Source organism: Xyrauchen texanus, chromosome 50, assembly GCF_025860055.1.
Source record: "Xyrauchen texanus isolate HMW12.3.18 chromosome 50, RBS_HiC_50CHRs, whole genome shotgun sequence".
In the NCBI taxonomy this organism is placed as follows: domain Eukaryota; kingdom Metazoa; phylum Chordata; class Actinopteri; order Cypriniformes; family Catostomidae; genus Xyrauchen; species Xyrauchen texanus.
In genome coordinates this window covers 11,408,996-11,426,284 of record NC_068325.1, presented here as the reverse complement: position 1 = coordinate 11,426,284, position 17,289 = coordinate 11,408,996, and the positions used below count along the sequence as shown (strand labels likewise).

General features: G+C 38.5%; 1 protein-coding gene across 2 annotated transcripts in view; it reads right to left on the bottom strand.

The window, feature by feature from the left end:
- Window positions 1-2,677: 2,677 nt before the first annotated feature.
- The window catches only part of LOC127641501 (calmodulin-regulated spectrin-associated protein 2-like), a 48,110-nt gene continuing 33,498 nt past the window's right edge, over window positions 2,678-17,289 (bottom strand). Inside the window, exons 12-18 of one of the 2 annotated variants that reach the window (XM_052124540.1) lie at window positions 15,193-17,227; window positions 13,839-13,975; window positions 13,522-13,742; window positions 11,005-11,101; window positions 8,522-8,640; window positions 6,998-7,116; window positions 2,678-5,216 (exon numbers count right to left, since the gene is read on the bottom strand). In XM_052124540.1, coding sequence (XP_051980500.1) covers window positions 4,911-5,216; window positions 6,998-7,116; window positions 8,522-8,640; window positions 11,005-11,101; window positions 13,522-13,742; window positions 13,839-13,975; window positions 15,193-17,227 — 3,034 coding nt within the window. In that variant the 3' untranslated portion in view covers window positions 2,678-4,910. The remainder of the gene's footprint in view (window positions 5,217-6,997; window positions 7,117-8,521; window positions 8,641-11,004; window positions 11,102-13,521; window positions 13,743-13,838; window positions 13,976-15,192; window positions 17,228-17,289) is intronic. The other variant, XM_052124541.1, reaches the window with a different exon arrangement.

Here is a 17,289-nt window from a genome sequence, read left to right as displayed (position 1 = left end):
CTGAATCGACTCTGATACTGATGTTTTTAACCAGATCGGGGATCAGTCCGAGCCGATCCGTTCCACATGACGTAAACTTTTAAAGAAGAACAAGCAAAACAAAACAAAAACACTGGTATCAGATGAGGATTGGTGTCGGTTGATACTGAGATTTCAGGATTGAGAGAGAAAATGGCACTGGTGCATCCCTAATAATTATTGATTTAGGCTATCAAAGATTCTTCCTGTACAGGTTTTGTTGACGTCAAATGAAAAAGCCAGGACTAATTTGCAAAATTAGTTTTAATATTTAACAAATGATTAGTTTGACATCCATTGTTCTAAAAGCAAAGTTGTTCGCCATCATATGATATTAATAACGTGTGTCTGTGTAAAACAGCAGAATATACAACCAATTACCCGCACGTTAAATGTGATAGCGCCTCCCTGTGGTGCTTTTTTGGTTTTCAAATTTTGCACAGACATCTGAGGTGATGAGTCAAATAGGCCCACCTAGCATTGTTCCGGTCTGCATTTGTTAACCTTGTCTAATAGTTACTGAAAGTTGATTGGTCGATGGTGGCCATGTTTTTCAACATATGCAGCTGTAGACCTTGATGGCACCTTGGAAAAGACAAAATTTGAAGTTGATTGGACCAACATCCCATAGTTAGAGCTATTTTTAGGTCTGTCATTGGGATAGTGCCACAAAGTGCACAATTTTTTAATGTTTCCTCAGTATGGGGGCCTGAGTAGATCAGCGAGTACTGACGCTGACTACCACCCCTGGAGTTGCGAGTTCGAATCCAGGATATGCTGAGTGACTCCAGTCAGGTCTTCTAAACAACCAAATTGGCCCGGTTGCTCGGAAGGGTAGAAGTAGAGTCACATGGGATAACCTCCTTGTGGTCACGATTAGTGGTTCTCGCTCTCAATGGGGTGTGTATTAAATTTTGTGTGGATCGTGGAGAGTAGCATGAGCCTCCACATGTGGAGTCTCCGCGGTGTCATGCACAACGAGTCACGAGATAAGATAAGCAAATTGACATCTCAGAAGCGGAGGCAACTGAGACTTGTCCTCCACCACCCGGATTGAGGTGAGTAACCGTGCCACTATGAGGACCTACTAAGTAGTAGTAATAAATGTTTTTTCCTCAGTATGACTCATATTGGCCTAAATTTGGTTAAAATATCTAATTCCATTCAAGAATTATAACCATTTAAGCAAAAGTGGCCATGCCCACTTATGTTTTGTCATGCCGTCGCATTGAATCTATAGTTAATTTGTTGGAAGTGCTGTTAGCAATTTTTTTATTTTATGGAATGGTATGCAGATGTTCCTACTCCCAGAAAGATATCACTGAAATAAGTCTCATAAGATATTTCACTGGTCTCTGACAGCACTAGACTGCTTAAACCAAAAACAAAAATGCGACTGCGGGCCAAAAATCAGTCACTCGAGTCTGACATCCAGTACCAAACCAACATTTTTTGTTTTGTTCCCTGAAGCACCCCCAAATGGCCGATTGGGACAAGTTCTTGAAGCAGAATAGCGAGCAATAGTACTACTACTATTCCACCAAGTTTCATAACTCTAGGCCTAAATCTGTGTTCACACTGCCAGCTAATTTGTCACTGCATATCGCAAGTGGCTGGTGGTTAGGTCGCTAATGGTGTGTATGGAGAGTAGCCTTTTCTCCATCTTTCCGTCACTGCAGGAGCTGAGAAGGATCACGTGAGCTCTACCATCTTCTCTCGTATTGGCTGTTGCTCCCAAAGTCGCTCTTCATTTGCATAAAGTAAAACATTTCTCAACTTTGTCGTGTTGCTGGACACGCCCACATCCGGTCGCCAATAGATGCTCTTGTCGCCGGAAGTCTCCAGCTCTCGTTTTGTCGCTACGTGTCGCTGGCAGTGTGAAAGCAGCTTTACAGATTCGGCTCCACTATTAGTTCCCTGATAGTACACATACATCAAGTAGACATCTATTTGATGTGTTTGTTTACATCTGGAAGACTTATCTTTTAGGCTGTTAGCTCATCTGCATTACGCCTATAAGACGTTTCCTTCCAGATGTCAATAAGACATTCAGCAGATGTATTTGAGGTGTTTAAGGCCCTGGTATACTTGTTCGTAACAGCTCGTCTGGGCAAACTTTTAATAAAACTTCTTACCGGTTGCTAAACACCTTCTTACTGCCATTGGTCCACGTCATCGGTATAAGTGACCTGGAGCTCCACTTACTTTGTTGTGCTGAAATCCCTGCCAGATTCTTACTTCCTGCTACCTGATTGGTCCTGCTCCCTAAAGTCAACCCCAAACCCTTAACCACTGTAGGGAGTAAAAAATGGTCACAAATCCGACATGGCATTCAGTCAGTCAAGATCATTCAAAATAAACACACCAGCGTGCATGTCATGCCTTTTTTTATTAGTCTACAAAAGTACTAAAATCTACTCAAATAACCTTAAGTGCTCATTCACTCTGTTTTTTTAAATGCTGCTTCATGCATGCTCATTCTGCAGTGAAAGCTGTTTATATAATGATCTATACACATTGAAGATGTGTGTTAAAGTTACACTCAGTAATTTATTTAAGTGTGTTAAAGTGGTTTACATTGTCTTACACTGACACCTAGTGGCCTGGATGCTGCACACAGTCGTTTTCAGTTACAGATGCCATTGTAGAAATTACTATGAGTGAACCAGGATTAATTTAATCCATGAATTGAAGTGTCCAATAACAGGGTAGTTACATAGATTAAGCAAGTAGTATTCAGCTGGTCATGTGATTCTAACATGGCTGCCCCCATGAGGCGCCCCTGCCCTATATAGAATAAAAGAGCTTTTATAAGGTTACTGATATGAATGAACTCTTCATATAACACGAGTGGTCATGATTTTGTACATATATTTCAAAATAACTATTAATTTCTTTAGTAGTAAAATGTTTTACATGAGGAAAGAAAATAACTCTGTGAACCTTTAAGTGTTGTGCAATTATCAGCAGGATGCAGAATGAGGCCATGCAAAACTTTATTTAATGCAATTGAAATCTAACATGTTACTTCGACAATATGACAGCACAGCGTCTGAGAAGAAAATAAAAAAGAAAGTAGAGACTAAGAGAGACGTGCTGGAGAAATCAGAGTACACAGACAATTTTCTATCGAGCTCATTTACAGTTAAAAAACCCTTTGTTCACCTGAAATGGCAAAATAACTCGGACATGAGACTGATTACGGTAGAACCGTTCTTATGGATGTAACCTGAAAGATGCCTTTTTCCTAATAAGCTAATGTGTATCGCAAGACTGTGCATATATTTCCATTCCAATCCACTGATACATCAGTTCAATAGACATTATTTATGGGAGAGCAGGTGTGGGTTTATGTTTTGAGTGGCAAGCACCAGAAAAAGGGCATTTTAATAATCACAATAGAAACCTAAAGAAATAAAGGGCTTTAAATGAGCACGAAAGGAAGGCAGTTGTTTTCATTACCCGTATACAGCCACATTCTGCCTTAAGACAATTAATGGGGAATGCAAACCGATTATGACTCATCACATCAGTATTCTTTAAATGCCTCAAAATGTGATGTTCCTTAAGGATTTTCTTTTTCATTATGTAAAATAATTTACCAATCGAAGGGTTTAGCACTCAGTCAGAATTGCTCCAACAATCAGATAAAATATATAATTTGGCAAACTGCTTTATAATACTTCTGTGTGACCCAGGACAACAGTGGAAAATACTTTCGACATCACCACAAGCATCCATAACAGTCAGGGCCGTATCTAGCGGGGTGAAAGGCGGTACCAATTCTAGGGGCTCACAGGTCCAGGGGGGCCCCACATCAAATTCTAAACTGTATTTTCTAATAGGAAAGGGGCCCTTAAGAGGGTCCTGAATACCTTGCTACGGCCCTGATAACAGTACAAAAGTATTTTGAAAATGGTTATGATTTAAACAATAAAAAAATGGAATTGGCCACCAGCACATGATGCTATTTATCTCCATCATCCAAGAAGCTGACATGGAAATGTCACTGAAACTATTCAGTCCAGCATAATCAAATACTTATTAGCCTGATGTTTCTTTTTCGCACCAACAATCTTAAACTAATAACTGAACAGTTTTGTTTTTCTAATCCCTGGTCTTGTCCGAGACCTGTTTTGAAAGATAAATATAATGGTTTAAATAGATAATAATGCAGAATATAGAACATTTCCTTGAGTCGGTCAAACAAACCCAACATTTAATAAAACACGAAATCAAATAAATTCACAATCCTGTTGTGAATCAATGCCATTAGAGTTCCAGAGTGTTAAAACCCATCAAAAGTGGGCTATGTCTGCAAACACTTACTCACTGCACATTACCACACTGGTTAATGCAGCCTATATTAGATATGACATAGCTTGCCAAGTGAATTCCCTTAAAGTTACGGTATTATTAAACCATTACAATCACAAGCTATTCATGTGAGAACCTTTCAATAAGCAGCAGTACAATCACATCAGGACAGTCGTAAAAAAAACAACAAATAAAAACAGGATTAAATAACATAAAAGCAACATAAGGCCACACGTCAACATATGTGCGAGATTTCTGTACAAACTAAAAACATTCAGTGCTTCAGTGTACCCAATTATAATAACAGGACATCCATGACAATGTTTCATTATGTTCTGTTTTTGGTACGTTAAACTTATGAACGAAAATGTTCAATAAAACAACTCGAATCACGCAGTTTTGGGTGCCACATAAGTGAGATCCATTTGCCACCCCATAAAGTTTTACATTCCAGTTGTGCATAATTTTTTACAAACTTCTGTGTCCTGATTGAGCGGGAACAAACTATTAATGAGTGTTGATGGAGAATATGTACAAAGAAGTGCATTCAGAATGTGTACATCCAATGGGAATCACTAGGACTTTATGGCCACTACTTTCTTGGGTGTCCCTGGCTTTTTGGTCTGCCAAAGGTGGCTGTGGATCGTGATGGCATCCACGCTCGCGGACATGGTTTTGGCCGGGATATGGCTGAACTGCTTGCGGTCTGAGTTGTACTTGTAGAGACCATCGATCATCTTGCGCAAGATGGTTTTAGGGCCGATGCCGGCCAACTTGTTAATCTCCTCCGAGTCTGGGCAGTGCGTGTAAACAGAGCGGAACTGGCAGCCGGAATCCCGGAACAGGATCAGAAAGTTGTTGGCCCCTGATTTCTCCATTTCCTTAAGAAGACAAAGTCAGATTTTTCAATAAATTTTTCAATATGGTTTGCTGTCAGTCGATTAACATTTTTAATTGCCATTAATCGCATACATTTTCATAGTTTTATTGCGATTAAACGCAGATTTAGAAAGTGCTGGAATTTGATTCTATTTACTCTTCTTTTCTTGTTTAAATGCATTTATTTACTTTTTAGAAAAGAAAGCAAAACAATATGTTACATTTTAATGCTTTATTAACATTTTCCAAACAAAGCCTTACACCATATAAAGATAGAAATGCACTAAAATATCACCACTTCAAATAACTTAAGTCTAAGTGGGAGTTTGAATACTTTAAACTAGTCTCCCCATAGGTTAAGTATTCATATCAATGGGCAATAAATCTCTTAAACTCTCATCCTGCACAATGTTAATGAGGCGGCAGACTGTGTCTATTCAATTTGCATTCATGATTTGCATCAAGGCATCAACGCCAGCACCAACCTCCGCTTTGAACTCCACATGAAAAGTGCTTGCAGACAAAAACATCTCATTCTTCGTTTTGGCTTCTGTGGTAATTAAATTGCACCTTACAGAGGCTGCAAAGTACTTGCTTTCTGTCACAAATCCCACTACTGTACTACTGAGTTTCTCCATGCATGCCACACATATCCAACTAATCAATAATGATTTAATTTTTTTTATCCCCATTTCTCCCCAATTTGGAATGCCCAATTCCCACTACTTAGTAGGTCCTAGGGGTGGTGAGGTTACTCACCTCAATCCGGTTGGTGGAGGACAATCTCAGTTGCCTCCACTTCTAAATCCACGCATCTTATAACATGGCTCATTGTGCATGATGCCGCGGAGTCTCCCAGCATGTGGAGGCTCATGCTACTCTCTGTGATACACGCACAACTTACCACGTGCCCCATTGAGAAAGAGCACCACTTAATCGCAACCGTTGCTACCCTCACTAGCAACCGGGCCAATTTGGTTGCTTAAGAGACCTTGGTGGAGCCACTCTGCACAACCTGAATTTGAACTCGTGACTCCAGGGGTGGTAGTCTGCGTCAATACTCGCTGAGCTACCCAGGCCCCCATGAAATCTGATTATTATCAATTTCAGTGATTAGTTGTTGCAGCACTATTATAATCTATTTACTTATAAAAGTAACGCATTACATTTTAAATTCCTGTAATCAGATTACAGTTACAGTCTTTGAATTAAATTAAGTACATTATTTGGGTTACAAATTTTTCGAAAATAATATTATTTATGTATAATCAGTGTTGGGTGTAATCCTGTTACCAAGTAATTATTTACTGTAATCTAATTACATTTAGTCAAAAAAGTAGTATAATGTATTACATTCTAAATTCTTGTAATCAGATTAAAGTTACTGATTTTCAATTAATTTAATTATTTTCAAGTACATTATAGGGTTATGCTTGTTTCTAATATATTATTTATGTAGAATAAATGTATTCTGGGCCAGTAATGAGTCATTGTGAAGGAGAAATGTGAAGTGCTGAGTGTAAAACTTGAGTGTAACAATGAACAAGAAATATAGACATTATTCAGAATTTGTTTAGTGGAAAAGTATTTAAGAAAGTAACTTAAAAGCAAAGTAATTAGTAATGCAATATGAATACAATTTGATTATTTATTAGTTATTTGTAGTGGCTTTCTTTTAGTAACTTTTTTTTTTGTGATATACTGTATTTTATGCAGAGTTTAGATGCTAAGTTTAGTAAATGTAGTGAATATTAAATGAATGTTACAAACAAGAGTTGCTTACCTCTAAGATCTTGTTTTTCTGTCCCTCATTGACTTTGCCAGCTAAACAGCAGTGGGTCAGAGCATTCTGAATGATATGCTTATTGGACTTTGCGCTGGGCTCCTTGTATAATTTAGGACCTGTAGCAAAACAATGGAGGATAAAATGGATCACTGGGCTGCAAATCATTTTGCATTAAGTAAGTTTACTGGATTAGATTAGACAAAGCATGCCTGTATATTGTTTCTGTAGTGCTACTGCACCAGTCTGCCAGAGGGAGCCCTCATACAAATAATAGTTTTGAGGAATATTCACCAGGCTGAGCTAAGCTCTGCCCCCTTGGTTAGCATTGCTCACTCCAACAAGCTTTACTTTAGCTTGGAGCAATTGTAGGTGTTGTTGCAGTTGTTATATTTTCATTTGGGAATGATGACTGACACAGTTTAATCCATATGCTCTTCTCCAGATTTATTTCAAGATAAAAATTTTTTTTAAAAACTTGTGTAACTATTACAAATGACCCGGCAACAACGTTCTTTTAATTTTTTTGGATTAATTTGATAAAATCCTGCATAAAAGTACTCAAACACACATTATTTCCATAGGCTGTCATTGGAAAATAACGAACACGTGTTAGAGTAATGGCGGAAGGGCAACAGCTGCTAAAACAAGATTGGTCAGAAGCGCTTTTAAGGCGGGGCTTAGCGAAGGGTCAATACACACCAGTGCATAAACACATGTTCATTCACTGCTTTATGAAGTCTTGCCAGTTAAAGTGAAAGTTCACCCAAAATGTTTTATTCTCACATCATTTACTCACCCTCGTTCCATCCCAGATGTGTATGATTTTATTTCTTCTTCGAAGCACAAACAAAGATTTTTTGAATATTTCAGCTCAGTGGCTCCATATAATGCAAGTGAATGGTGACCAAAAATCTGAAGGTCCAAAAAGCACAAAGGCAGCCTAAAAGTAATCAAAATGTCTCCAGTATTTTAATGCATATCTTCTGAAGTGATATGATAAGTATGGGTGAGAAACAAATCAACATTTAAGTCCTTTTTCATGATCAATCCCCACTTTCACTTTTACATTCGTCTTCTTTTGTTTTTGGTGATTCACATTCTTTGGGCATATTGCCACCTATTGGGCAGGGAGGAGAAATCATAGTAAAAAAGATATTGATTAAACCACTGGAGTCTCATGGATTACTTTAATGCTGCATTTATGTGCTTTTTGGACCTTCAAAGTTCTGTTCACCATTCACTTGCATTGTATGGACCTGCAGAACTGAAATATTCTTCTAAAAATATGCGTTTGTGAAAGAAAGTTATACACATCTGGGATGGCATGAGAGTGAGTAAATGATGAGACAATTTTAATTTTACATTTTTGGCTGAATTAAACCTTTAATCTGTAATTTGGTATTGTTGTGTACTGATACTGAGGCGTGAATTAATCGGGCTGATGAAAGTTGCTCAGAACTACTATTCCCTTTGTGGACTGGTAAAGCTGGAGACGTGAAATCCAGTAAAATAGTAACTTACCTGTGTATTCAGTGTTTGATGTCAGTGAGGATGTGGTGGAACCATTGTCCCAGTCCTTCTCTCCGTTACGGCTACTGGAGCGAGTGGGGGACAGGCAACCATCTGCTGAGTCGGGCCTACTGGGATTAGATACTTAGCCATCAAACTCTGACAGTGCAATCATATCTCAACTAATCTCATGCTAAATCAGGCAGTGATTTGTGAATTAACTAAATCACTAACTTACTTTTAAAATGTCATTGTTACCAGTATTAAATGGAAAACTATTTTTCAAATATGAAAGAAGAAAATAAAAATCCTCCTCTAAACCTCTTCTGTTTTTTTTAGTGTATAAAAATATGTTTCCTTTTAAAATCACAGACTATTGATATATGTTTTAGTAATTATTTTAAAACGATTAATTATGATATATCTTCTAATATACAGTATATTAGAAATAAATGAGAATATATATTTTTCCATATAAGCCTTTTGCAATGGTGGGAAGTGAAATTTTACCTTATTTCTGTGTTTTTTCTCACAGAAATCATCCTCATATTGCTGCCAAACTAAAAACAAAAGGTTTGTCTTGTTGAAGAAACGATGGAAAACGTAAAGTGTATTATACAACTACGACTGACCCTCTCTTTCTTATTCGAGAAGAGTTCAAAAAGAAGACTAAGCTACTGCTTTTAAGAAGCAAGAACATTCAGGAATACCAAGAATAAAGCACACCATGTTAGTTACACAACACTGGGACAGAGAAATCACTGCAAGCATAGCCGGGTCTAAGGGGGGGCTAGGGGGTTGCATGAACCCTCCCGGTCCAATGAAGAGACGACAACTTTCCCACCCCAATGATCAAAACGAGATAATTCAAAGTTCACATTATGGCAAACGAAAGCATTGAATAGACATCGCCAAAACGGGCTTTAGATGTCAATTTATTGTTTATTTCCGTATCATAGGATAGTTGGTATATAACAGTCTTTCTAAGGTAGATTTATGGGGTATCTACGCTATTTTTTAAATGCTTGTCTATGTATACATGTATCAGAAGAATGTCTTTGACCATTTGTTTCAACTTACTATTTTTAAGCGCTCTTGAAATTTTGAATTTAAGTTCAATCTTTAACTTTTGAACCTGCTTTTTTTTAATCAGCACTATGCATAAAGAATATCTACGTTAAAAAAACAAAAACATTTGCCCTCACACATAGAAATTGACATCCCAAGTCTGAAGCGATACGATCACTTTAATCTTGTGCGACTCCATGTCCACATATGTGTACATTGTATTTTGGCTTCGCTACACGCAATGCATAATTTTAATTGATTTTAATTAATCTGAATACTGTTCACAACACTTTAGATGGTCATTTAAGGGTTAAACTTCTGACACACTGAGTCATGTGACACAACAACATGACCTCGAGTTTCGTGAAGCACTCCTAAATGCGCAGAACCAACAAATCTCAAGTTTCTTCAATGAAACATGTTTGGGTGTAAAGAGTAATGTCTCTACTTTCGCTTGATATGCTTCATTAAAAAAAATCATTCATTTCTTGAGCATCAGCGTGCTGATAAACATGATGTCCACATATGTGGATTTTGGGACATTATTCCCTTAAAAGTTGAAAAAACATGTTAGTTATTTTGAATAACATTCATCAATAAAACATCTTTGACTCATTTTGCTTCATTTGAATATATATTTTGTTATATTTTATTTTGTTATCACTGTACAATACAGTTCTTCTCATTAACATTAGTAAATGCATTCCTATATTCACGGTGTATTTTCACATTGAGAATCAATGGGTTCATACAAAAGCTGAACAATTTTTGTTTCAGAGGCTTTATATGGAGTTAGGATGAAAAATAGATGCATTTTTAACTGTTCTGAGACCAGTGCAGACAGACAGCACTCTGGAGATTAAGTCATTCACTGAAAAGGGAGCAAGGGAGCATCCAATAGCTCTCTATGCAGCTAAGTGCATTCACTCCAAACTTCTAATTTAGAGTTCAGTTTCAGGCTGCAGATGATGTTTGGACACCTCAACATGTTTGGCAGACATGGGCAATGGTAATCGGTACATTGATTCAGAATTTATCATGTATAATTTTATTTTAACATGGTTTGCAGTGATTGGATGATGTTGGCCATTACTTTGAATCAGAATTAATTATGCTAATTTCTGATGTAATGTCTGTAACATCTCAAAAACATGAAGAACCAACACTCCTGGAAACATAATAAACAATTTGATGAAAAAAACCTGGCTTTCTATAGCTTGGTTTTATTTAAAATTTCACAACTTAGTCCCGCTGTCCACATATTGTGTATTTTTTACTAGACCTTTTAAAATAATTAATCCCTAAATGAACGTGTTAAACGGACAGCCTTATGAAGTAGAATCCCTAATGTTTGCTTCTTGTTTTTTTAATAAATAAATAAAAGAACACGTATTCCTGGTCTGTGGACTGCTTGAAGTGCAGCTTACCTGGGTGTTTTTTTCTCTGAGTTAACACTGTCATTATCTCCAAGGTTAAGAGAGGCCAGAGACAGACTGGACACTGAAAAAACACGAGGTCGTGAACCTGAGAGTAAATGCAAAGATGACACAGAACCCACAGTTACAAAAGACAACAATAAGCCCATGTGCTGAACTTTGTGATACCCTCATATACAGTAACAGTTCAGTTCACTGCATTTATACTGCTGTCTTGGAAATTGTGAAAAATGAATGCATATAGTATACAGTCTGACTGTAACAAAAGGCTGTAACTTGTTAAAGGGATAGTTCACCCAAAAATGTAAATTCTCTCATCATTTAGTCACCCTCCAGCCATCCCAGATGTGTATGACCTTTCTTTCTTCTGCAGAACACAAATGAAGATTTTTAGAGGAATATTTCAGCTCTGTAGGTCCATATAATGCAAGTTAATGGTGACTAAAACTTTGAAGCTCCAAAAGCACATAAAGGCAGCATAAAAGTAATCCATATGACTCCAGTGGTTAAATGCATACCTTCAGTAGCAATATGATAACTGTATGTGAGAAGATCATATTTAAGTCCTTTTATTTACTATCAAACTCCACTTTCACTTACACCTTCACATTCTTCTTTTGTTTTCCGCATTCTTTGTGCATATCGCCACCTACTAATTTATAGGAAAAAAGGAATGAAATATTTATCTATTTCACACCCACAGCTATCATATCACAGACATAGATTAAACCACTGGAGTCATATGGATTGCTTTTATGCTGCCTTTATGTGCTTTTGGAGCTTCAAAGTTTTAGTGATACTTTTATGTTGCCTTTATGTGATTTTTGGACTTTAAAAGTTCTGGTCAACATTCACTTTCATTATATGGACCTTAAGAGCTGAATATTCTTCTACATTTCTTAATTTGTGTTCTGTAGAAGAAAGAAAGTCATACACATGTGGGATGGCATGAGGGTGAGTAAATGATGAAAATAATTTAAATTTTTAGGTGAACTGTCCCTTTAAATTATATATTATATCTATCTTTATGTTGTGACTAAATTAATGATCCAACACAACCTTAAAAAATGTAAACAAAATTAAATAGATTGGTTAAAATTGCTTAACTAATGTGTTAAATTAAGTAGAACAAATATTTGTAAATTGGTTAGTGAAGCTAGCAGGGTTCCCACACCTCTTGGGCACAGATTTTCCACATTATTACTGGATAAGTAAATGATAAAAAAATCATTTTATAGTGATTGAACTCACAAAGAGCAATTTCTGAAATATTTTTGAGCTGAGCAGCTAGTAAAAAAACAACAACAATTAATTACAAAACTTTCCATTACTTTTTTAGGATTTTAATAATTTACTGGGTTTTCTAGCCTGGAAATCACCACTTAAATATTCCCTGATATTTCTGGTTTTCAATGACTGTGGTAGAAACCATGAACTAAAGATTATCTGTAAGGACAGAGCAGGCAAAGAGTTACTCAGGAAGGGATTTTGCAGAATTCCTAGATAATGCATTAGCTTTTAAGCTGTCATCTAAAGTTAGACCTATTTCACACATACAGCATCTTTGGGGTGTGTTCATTTCAATGTTCATATTAACAGGTTCCAGCATTCCGTGCTGAGCCTATTTTTGTGGCACTATAACCCCAAACTCAGCAGAAAACATGTTAAAAATGCACTATAAACCTTTTAGCAATATAGACTTTTTGAAAGAATATATATTACAGGAGTGTTTTGAAGAAAGGCATCTGCTTCAGACTTAATACAAGCTAAACACACAGACAGATTCTAATCTGTATATCTGACTGAATTCAGATGAATTAAACAGTTTATATTCTGCAACTTAAGGTTTTGTTCTCTGTAAATTAATTCCCATTTGGATGTAAAATTGCTTATGTAATTTAGATGTCATGACAAACAATTTTGTAATATGGCTGGTAAAAACTAGTGGTCAACCGAAGTTTTTACAAAAGCTGATGCCGATACCGATATCTAGAATGCAGGATGGCCGATATAAATGCTGATATACATAATACAATTTAAAAACAGCAAATCAAATGTATAAACATTTCTAAGGTGAAACAAACATTTATTTTGTACAATATTTTATGCATTTGCTTAATCTTGAAAAACAAAAACTCCTTGAAAGCAGAATTTGTTTACCGATATTTGACCATATTGCAATTATCGGTTTGGGTCTATAACAGTGTTTGCATGGCCAATTAAATGAGATGTTAACTTTCCCTTGCGCCAGTTCCAAAAACAACCAAAAGATTTGTCAATGGGTGATTAATAATCGGCCTGGTCGATATATCGAACTATCACTTGTAAAAACTACTTTATACAGTTGCAGATTCCTCATGCAGTAGAAACGATGTAAGTGTGAAACAGGCATCATCGTGCTTGTTAGAAAGAAATACAGAGGAATGCAGTGAGCTGGACAGGAAAAGGCTGAGAGTAGCACAAAGCATGCAGTACTGGGCTGTGCCAGTGGGGGCGCTCGCCCTTTACCTGTCGTGGCCCTAACAGGAGTCTTGGGTGACTCCATCACATCTCTGTGGATGGATTTGGGACGTGGTTTCCTCTGCTTGACCCCAGCAGGTCGTGGTTTGACCAGAGTGTCCATGTCCTCCATGAGCTTCAGCTGTTTTCTCCTTAGGTACTCCTGTTTGATAAATTCCCGTCGCGCTTTCTCTTCTTCCTTCTTCATGCGGTCTTCCTCTGCTTTCAATCTATTGAAGGAGACCGATTTTTAGATGGCTGACACTTTAGCCATTTAAAATGAGGGGAATGAGTTTATGTATAAGGATAACTGAGATGGGTGTTACCTGGCTTCCTCTTTCTTTTGCTCAAGTTCAGCCTCTAGCTGCTGTTTCCTCTGCTGGTTCTCTCGCTCACGTCTCAGTCTTTTCTCCAGAAGTGCTGCCCGCTTCACGGCCATGCGGTCCTCTTCCTTCATATCATCCTGACAACATAAACACATAATCAAAAATTACAATCTAACAAATCTAACCAAATGACAATGAAAGAAATGAATGAAAACAAACGGAATGTCACGAATAATCTAGTAGCTTCAAAAAGTGTGAATAAGCATTCAAATATTAGACAGATATAAGTTATGAAGGCATCCATAGGAATCTGAAGGCAGCATAAAAATACTGATGTTGACGCGACCAGTCTGCATGAACAGATATGACCACTACACTACTCAGATGGCTTACATCATAAACTAAATTATTTATATGCCCCAGTTTTCTGTCCAAGATCAAACAGTTGCATGGCATAAAGTACAGATCCAGCAACAGTGATCTGTCCCAAGCTAACCTCATTAATCCACTGTATTGTTCTATAAACACAGACTCGGAATAATGTTATATATTATGATGAATATTATAGATAGTGTTCATTGTCATCCAGCAACATTATCTGGAGATAATACTCTGTTTTGGATTCTTTCTATGATGCTTAATTGCTAAAATAACTAGATTTTCAAATTTTCTCAAGACAATGTGAGTGGTGCTTGCTCTTGCAAAACTCGCCACCACAATGCTAGGGTGTTGTGGGTGGTTGCCAGTGTGCCATTATTTATGGCTTCTTAGGTTCTCTGAGTGTTGTTAAGCATGTTGCTAGGGTGTTCTGTGTGGTTGCTATGTGGTGACTAATGGGAATATCACATCACTCACATCAGCGTTGTGCATACATTGAGTTCTATTGAGTGAAGCATCAGCGTTACCACTGGGGCTGCGTTGCACGTCAAGCGTTCTAGCACGGCACTTCAAGTTTAAACAATTTAAACTTTGACCCCATTGAAGCATCAGCCCATGATTACTAGACAATTCAGATGTTGTATCACTATGTGGGAAATGCCAATGCTAAATCAAAACAAGATGTTCTGAGCAGCGCTTAACATGTGGAGATTAATGCTGCTTGATTCTGGCATTGAGCAGTGCATAGACACCTGTAGTCATGTGTAAGCCCATTTACTGCCCAACCCCAAGTCATGATATTTTGGTCAATAGATATGGCTTTGGTCTACTATAAATAGTCAATTAAAAAAAATACAACTGAAATAAAAACTGTTTATGCAATATTAAAACTTACTTAAACTAAACTAAACTGAAAACCAAAATGAAATAAAATCTAGTAAATTTTCAAAACCATAATAACTCTAGATGATAATACCTTAAAGAAGAATCCACAGCACGTGTTCTGCTCATCCTCCTGATTTTCCCCTGATGTCGCCTTCTCTTCTTCCTCATCTAATGCCTGGCCATCCAGGGGCTTGAGGACAGACAGTGGAACCTCAATTAAATTTTTGTTGTTCTGTTGGGTGATGTCAACTGGCTTCTCGGTGGGTGTAACAATGACCATATCAATTTTAGGCTGTGATAATACTTCCAACACACTAGATACCACAGCAGGCTTGAGCTCTTCTGTTGTCTCCTTCTGTCCTTCCCTTTCCTCATTTAGTTCATTCTTCTTGCTTTCTTCTACTTTAACTTCATGGTCATTGGCACTAAAATAAAATTCCTCTGTAACTTCCTGTTGGGTTTCATTGGTTGGTGAGGTTTGTTCAGAAGAACATTCAATAGACAATGACTCAAGGCCTTGTTCAAGGTCATTGTCTGTGGTTTCCACTCCTAACTGTGGTTTCTTCTCATTTCCCAAGTAAGAAAAGGAGTATGATACAGACTGAGATGGTGAGAATCTTCGGAGGCGTGGTATGCTGTCCACGGACTGAGGAACAGTCAAGACTCGGTTGAAGGGAGTGATCTTTAGCTCGCTGGGTCTGGTTATCCTTGGGGTCTTGGAATGGAAAGAAGCAGACTTCCTCTTAAGGTTTGTAGGGGAATGGTGCGTAGCTCGAGGAGAATCTGCAGGTGACGGAGACCCAGAGGAGCGTGCTCCACTCCCTCTTAGCTCTCGCCCCTGTTTTTGTGGCGAAGACTGAGACGGTGACACTATCCGAGCCTGTTGCTCTCGCATCTGCATGATTATCTCCTGTTGCTGGGCCAAACGCTGCATCTCAGCCTGCAAGAAGCTCAGGGAAGCATTGAGCTTCTCAATGGAATGAGTGTACTCCATCAGGTCTGCCTCGGAGGTGCCATCCTCACCTGCAGACTTTAGCGGCGACTTTATAGGATGGGGTGTCTCTGCAGGCATCCTGCTTTCTTCCGAATTGGGAGTGTCTTCTTGAGATGGCGAGGTGCCATCTCCTTTCCTTTTGACCACTGTGAGGAAAGCACTGCGTCCCATCTTCTGGCGGTGCCGGGTAAAGGCTGCCTCCACTTTCTTCTTCTGGGCCTCAATGGCACGACGTTTCTCCTCAAGTCTCATGCGCAACTCAACCATTTCAGCAGCCATTGCTTGTGTGGGATCCTTGGATGGTTGGTGTGCAGGGCTAACTTCAGGCGAAGGGGCCCAGGAGACTGAGTGTGGAATGCAGAGATCCGAAACATCTGACGTTGTGCCCTGGGAGCTAGCACCTTTGGCTTCCAGGTTTGGATTAAGCTTACGAAACTTCTGTTCTGCGAAGCTGGTCATCTTAACCCCTGGTGTTAGAGCAGGGGTTGGGGTACTTCCAGCAGGGGACTTACCACTGATGCTGGGACATGGGCTAGTGGAGCCCTGACTATGGCATGTTCTTGCCTCATAGTCTTGATCCGTGTCAAGCTCCATGCTTATGGTACAATCCCTAAGGGACGAGTCCTCGTCCAGTGTCTCCTGAATGTCCTCTGTCCGCACATGGATTCCGGTATCGACTTCTGTGGTGGACTTGCTAGCATCCCCTTTAGATGACTCTGAAAAGGAGTCTAGATCACAGTCCTTGACTTTAGGGTTCAACTCTTCTATACTCTTGAGGTGAAGGAAAAAGCCCTCACTGGCTGCATGAGCACTGGGGCTGTGTGACTGCTTCTCTGAGTTGTGGATGATCTCAAGGGCCTCTTCAATGCTAGGTGGCCCTGAGCCAATGAGACGGCTATTGTGATGTCCAATCAGATTGTCAGGACAGCCCTCCTCCTCAATGCCCATGTTCTTGCCATTAATTGGCTGAAAGGACAGATTTCTCTTGATGCCTCTGGTCCCATGGGCCACCTTGAAACCAAAGCCTTCAGTGCTGGCAGACCTGGTCATCCCTCTGCACATTGATGGAGGTGTTTGGCTAATGCTCTCTTTATCAAATGGGATTTCAAAGGACACTCCTTGAGTAGCAGACCTGTGGAAAAGTCACAAAGCATAGGATCCAATTAGTGTTGTTAACAATAAATCGATCATTGA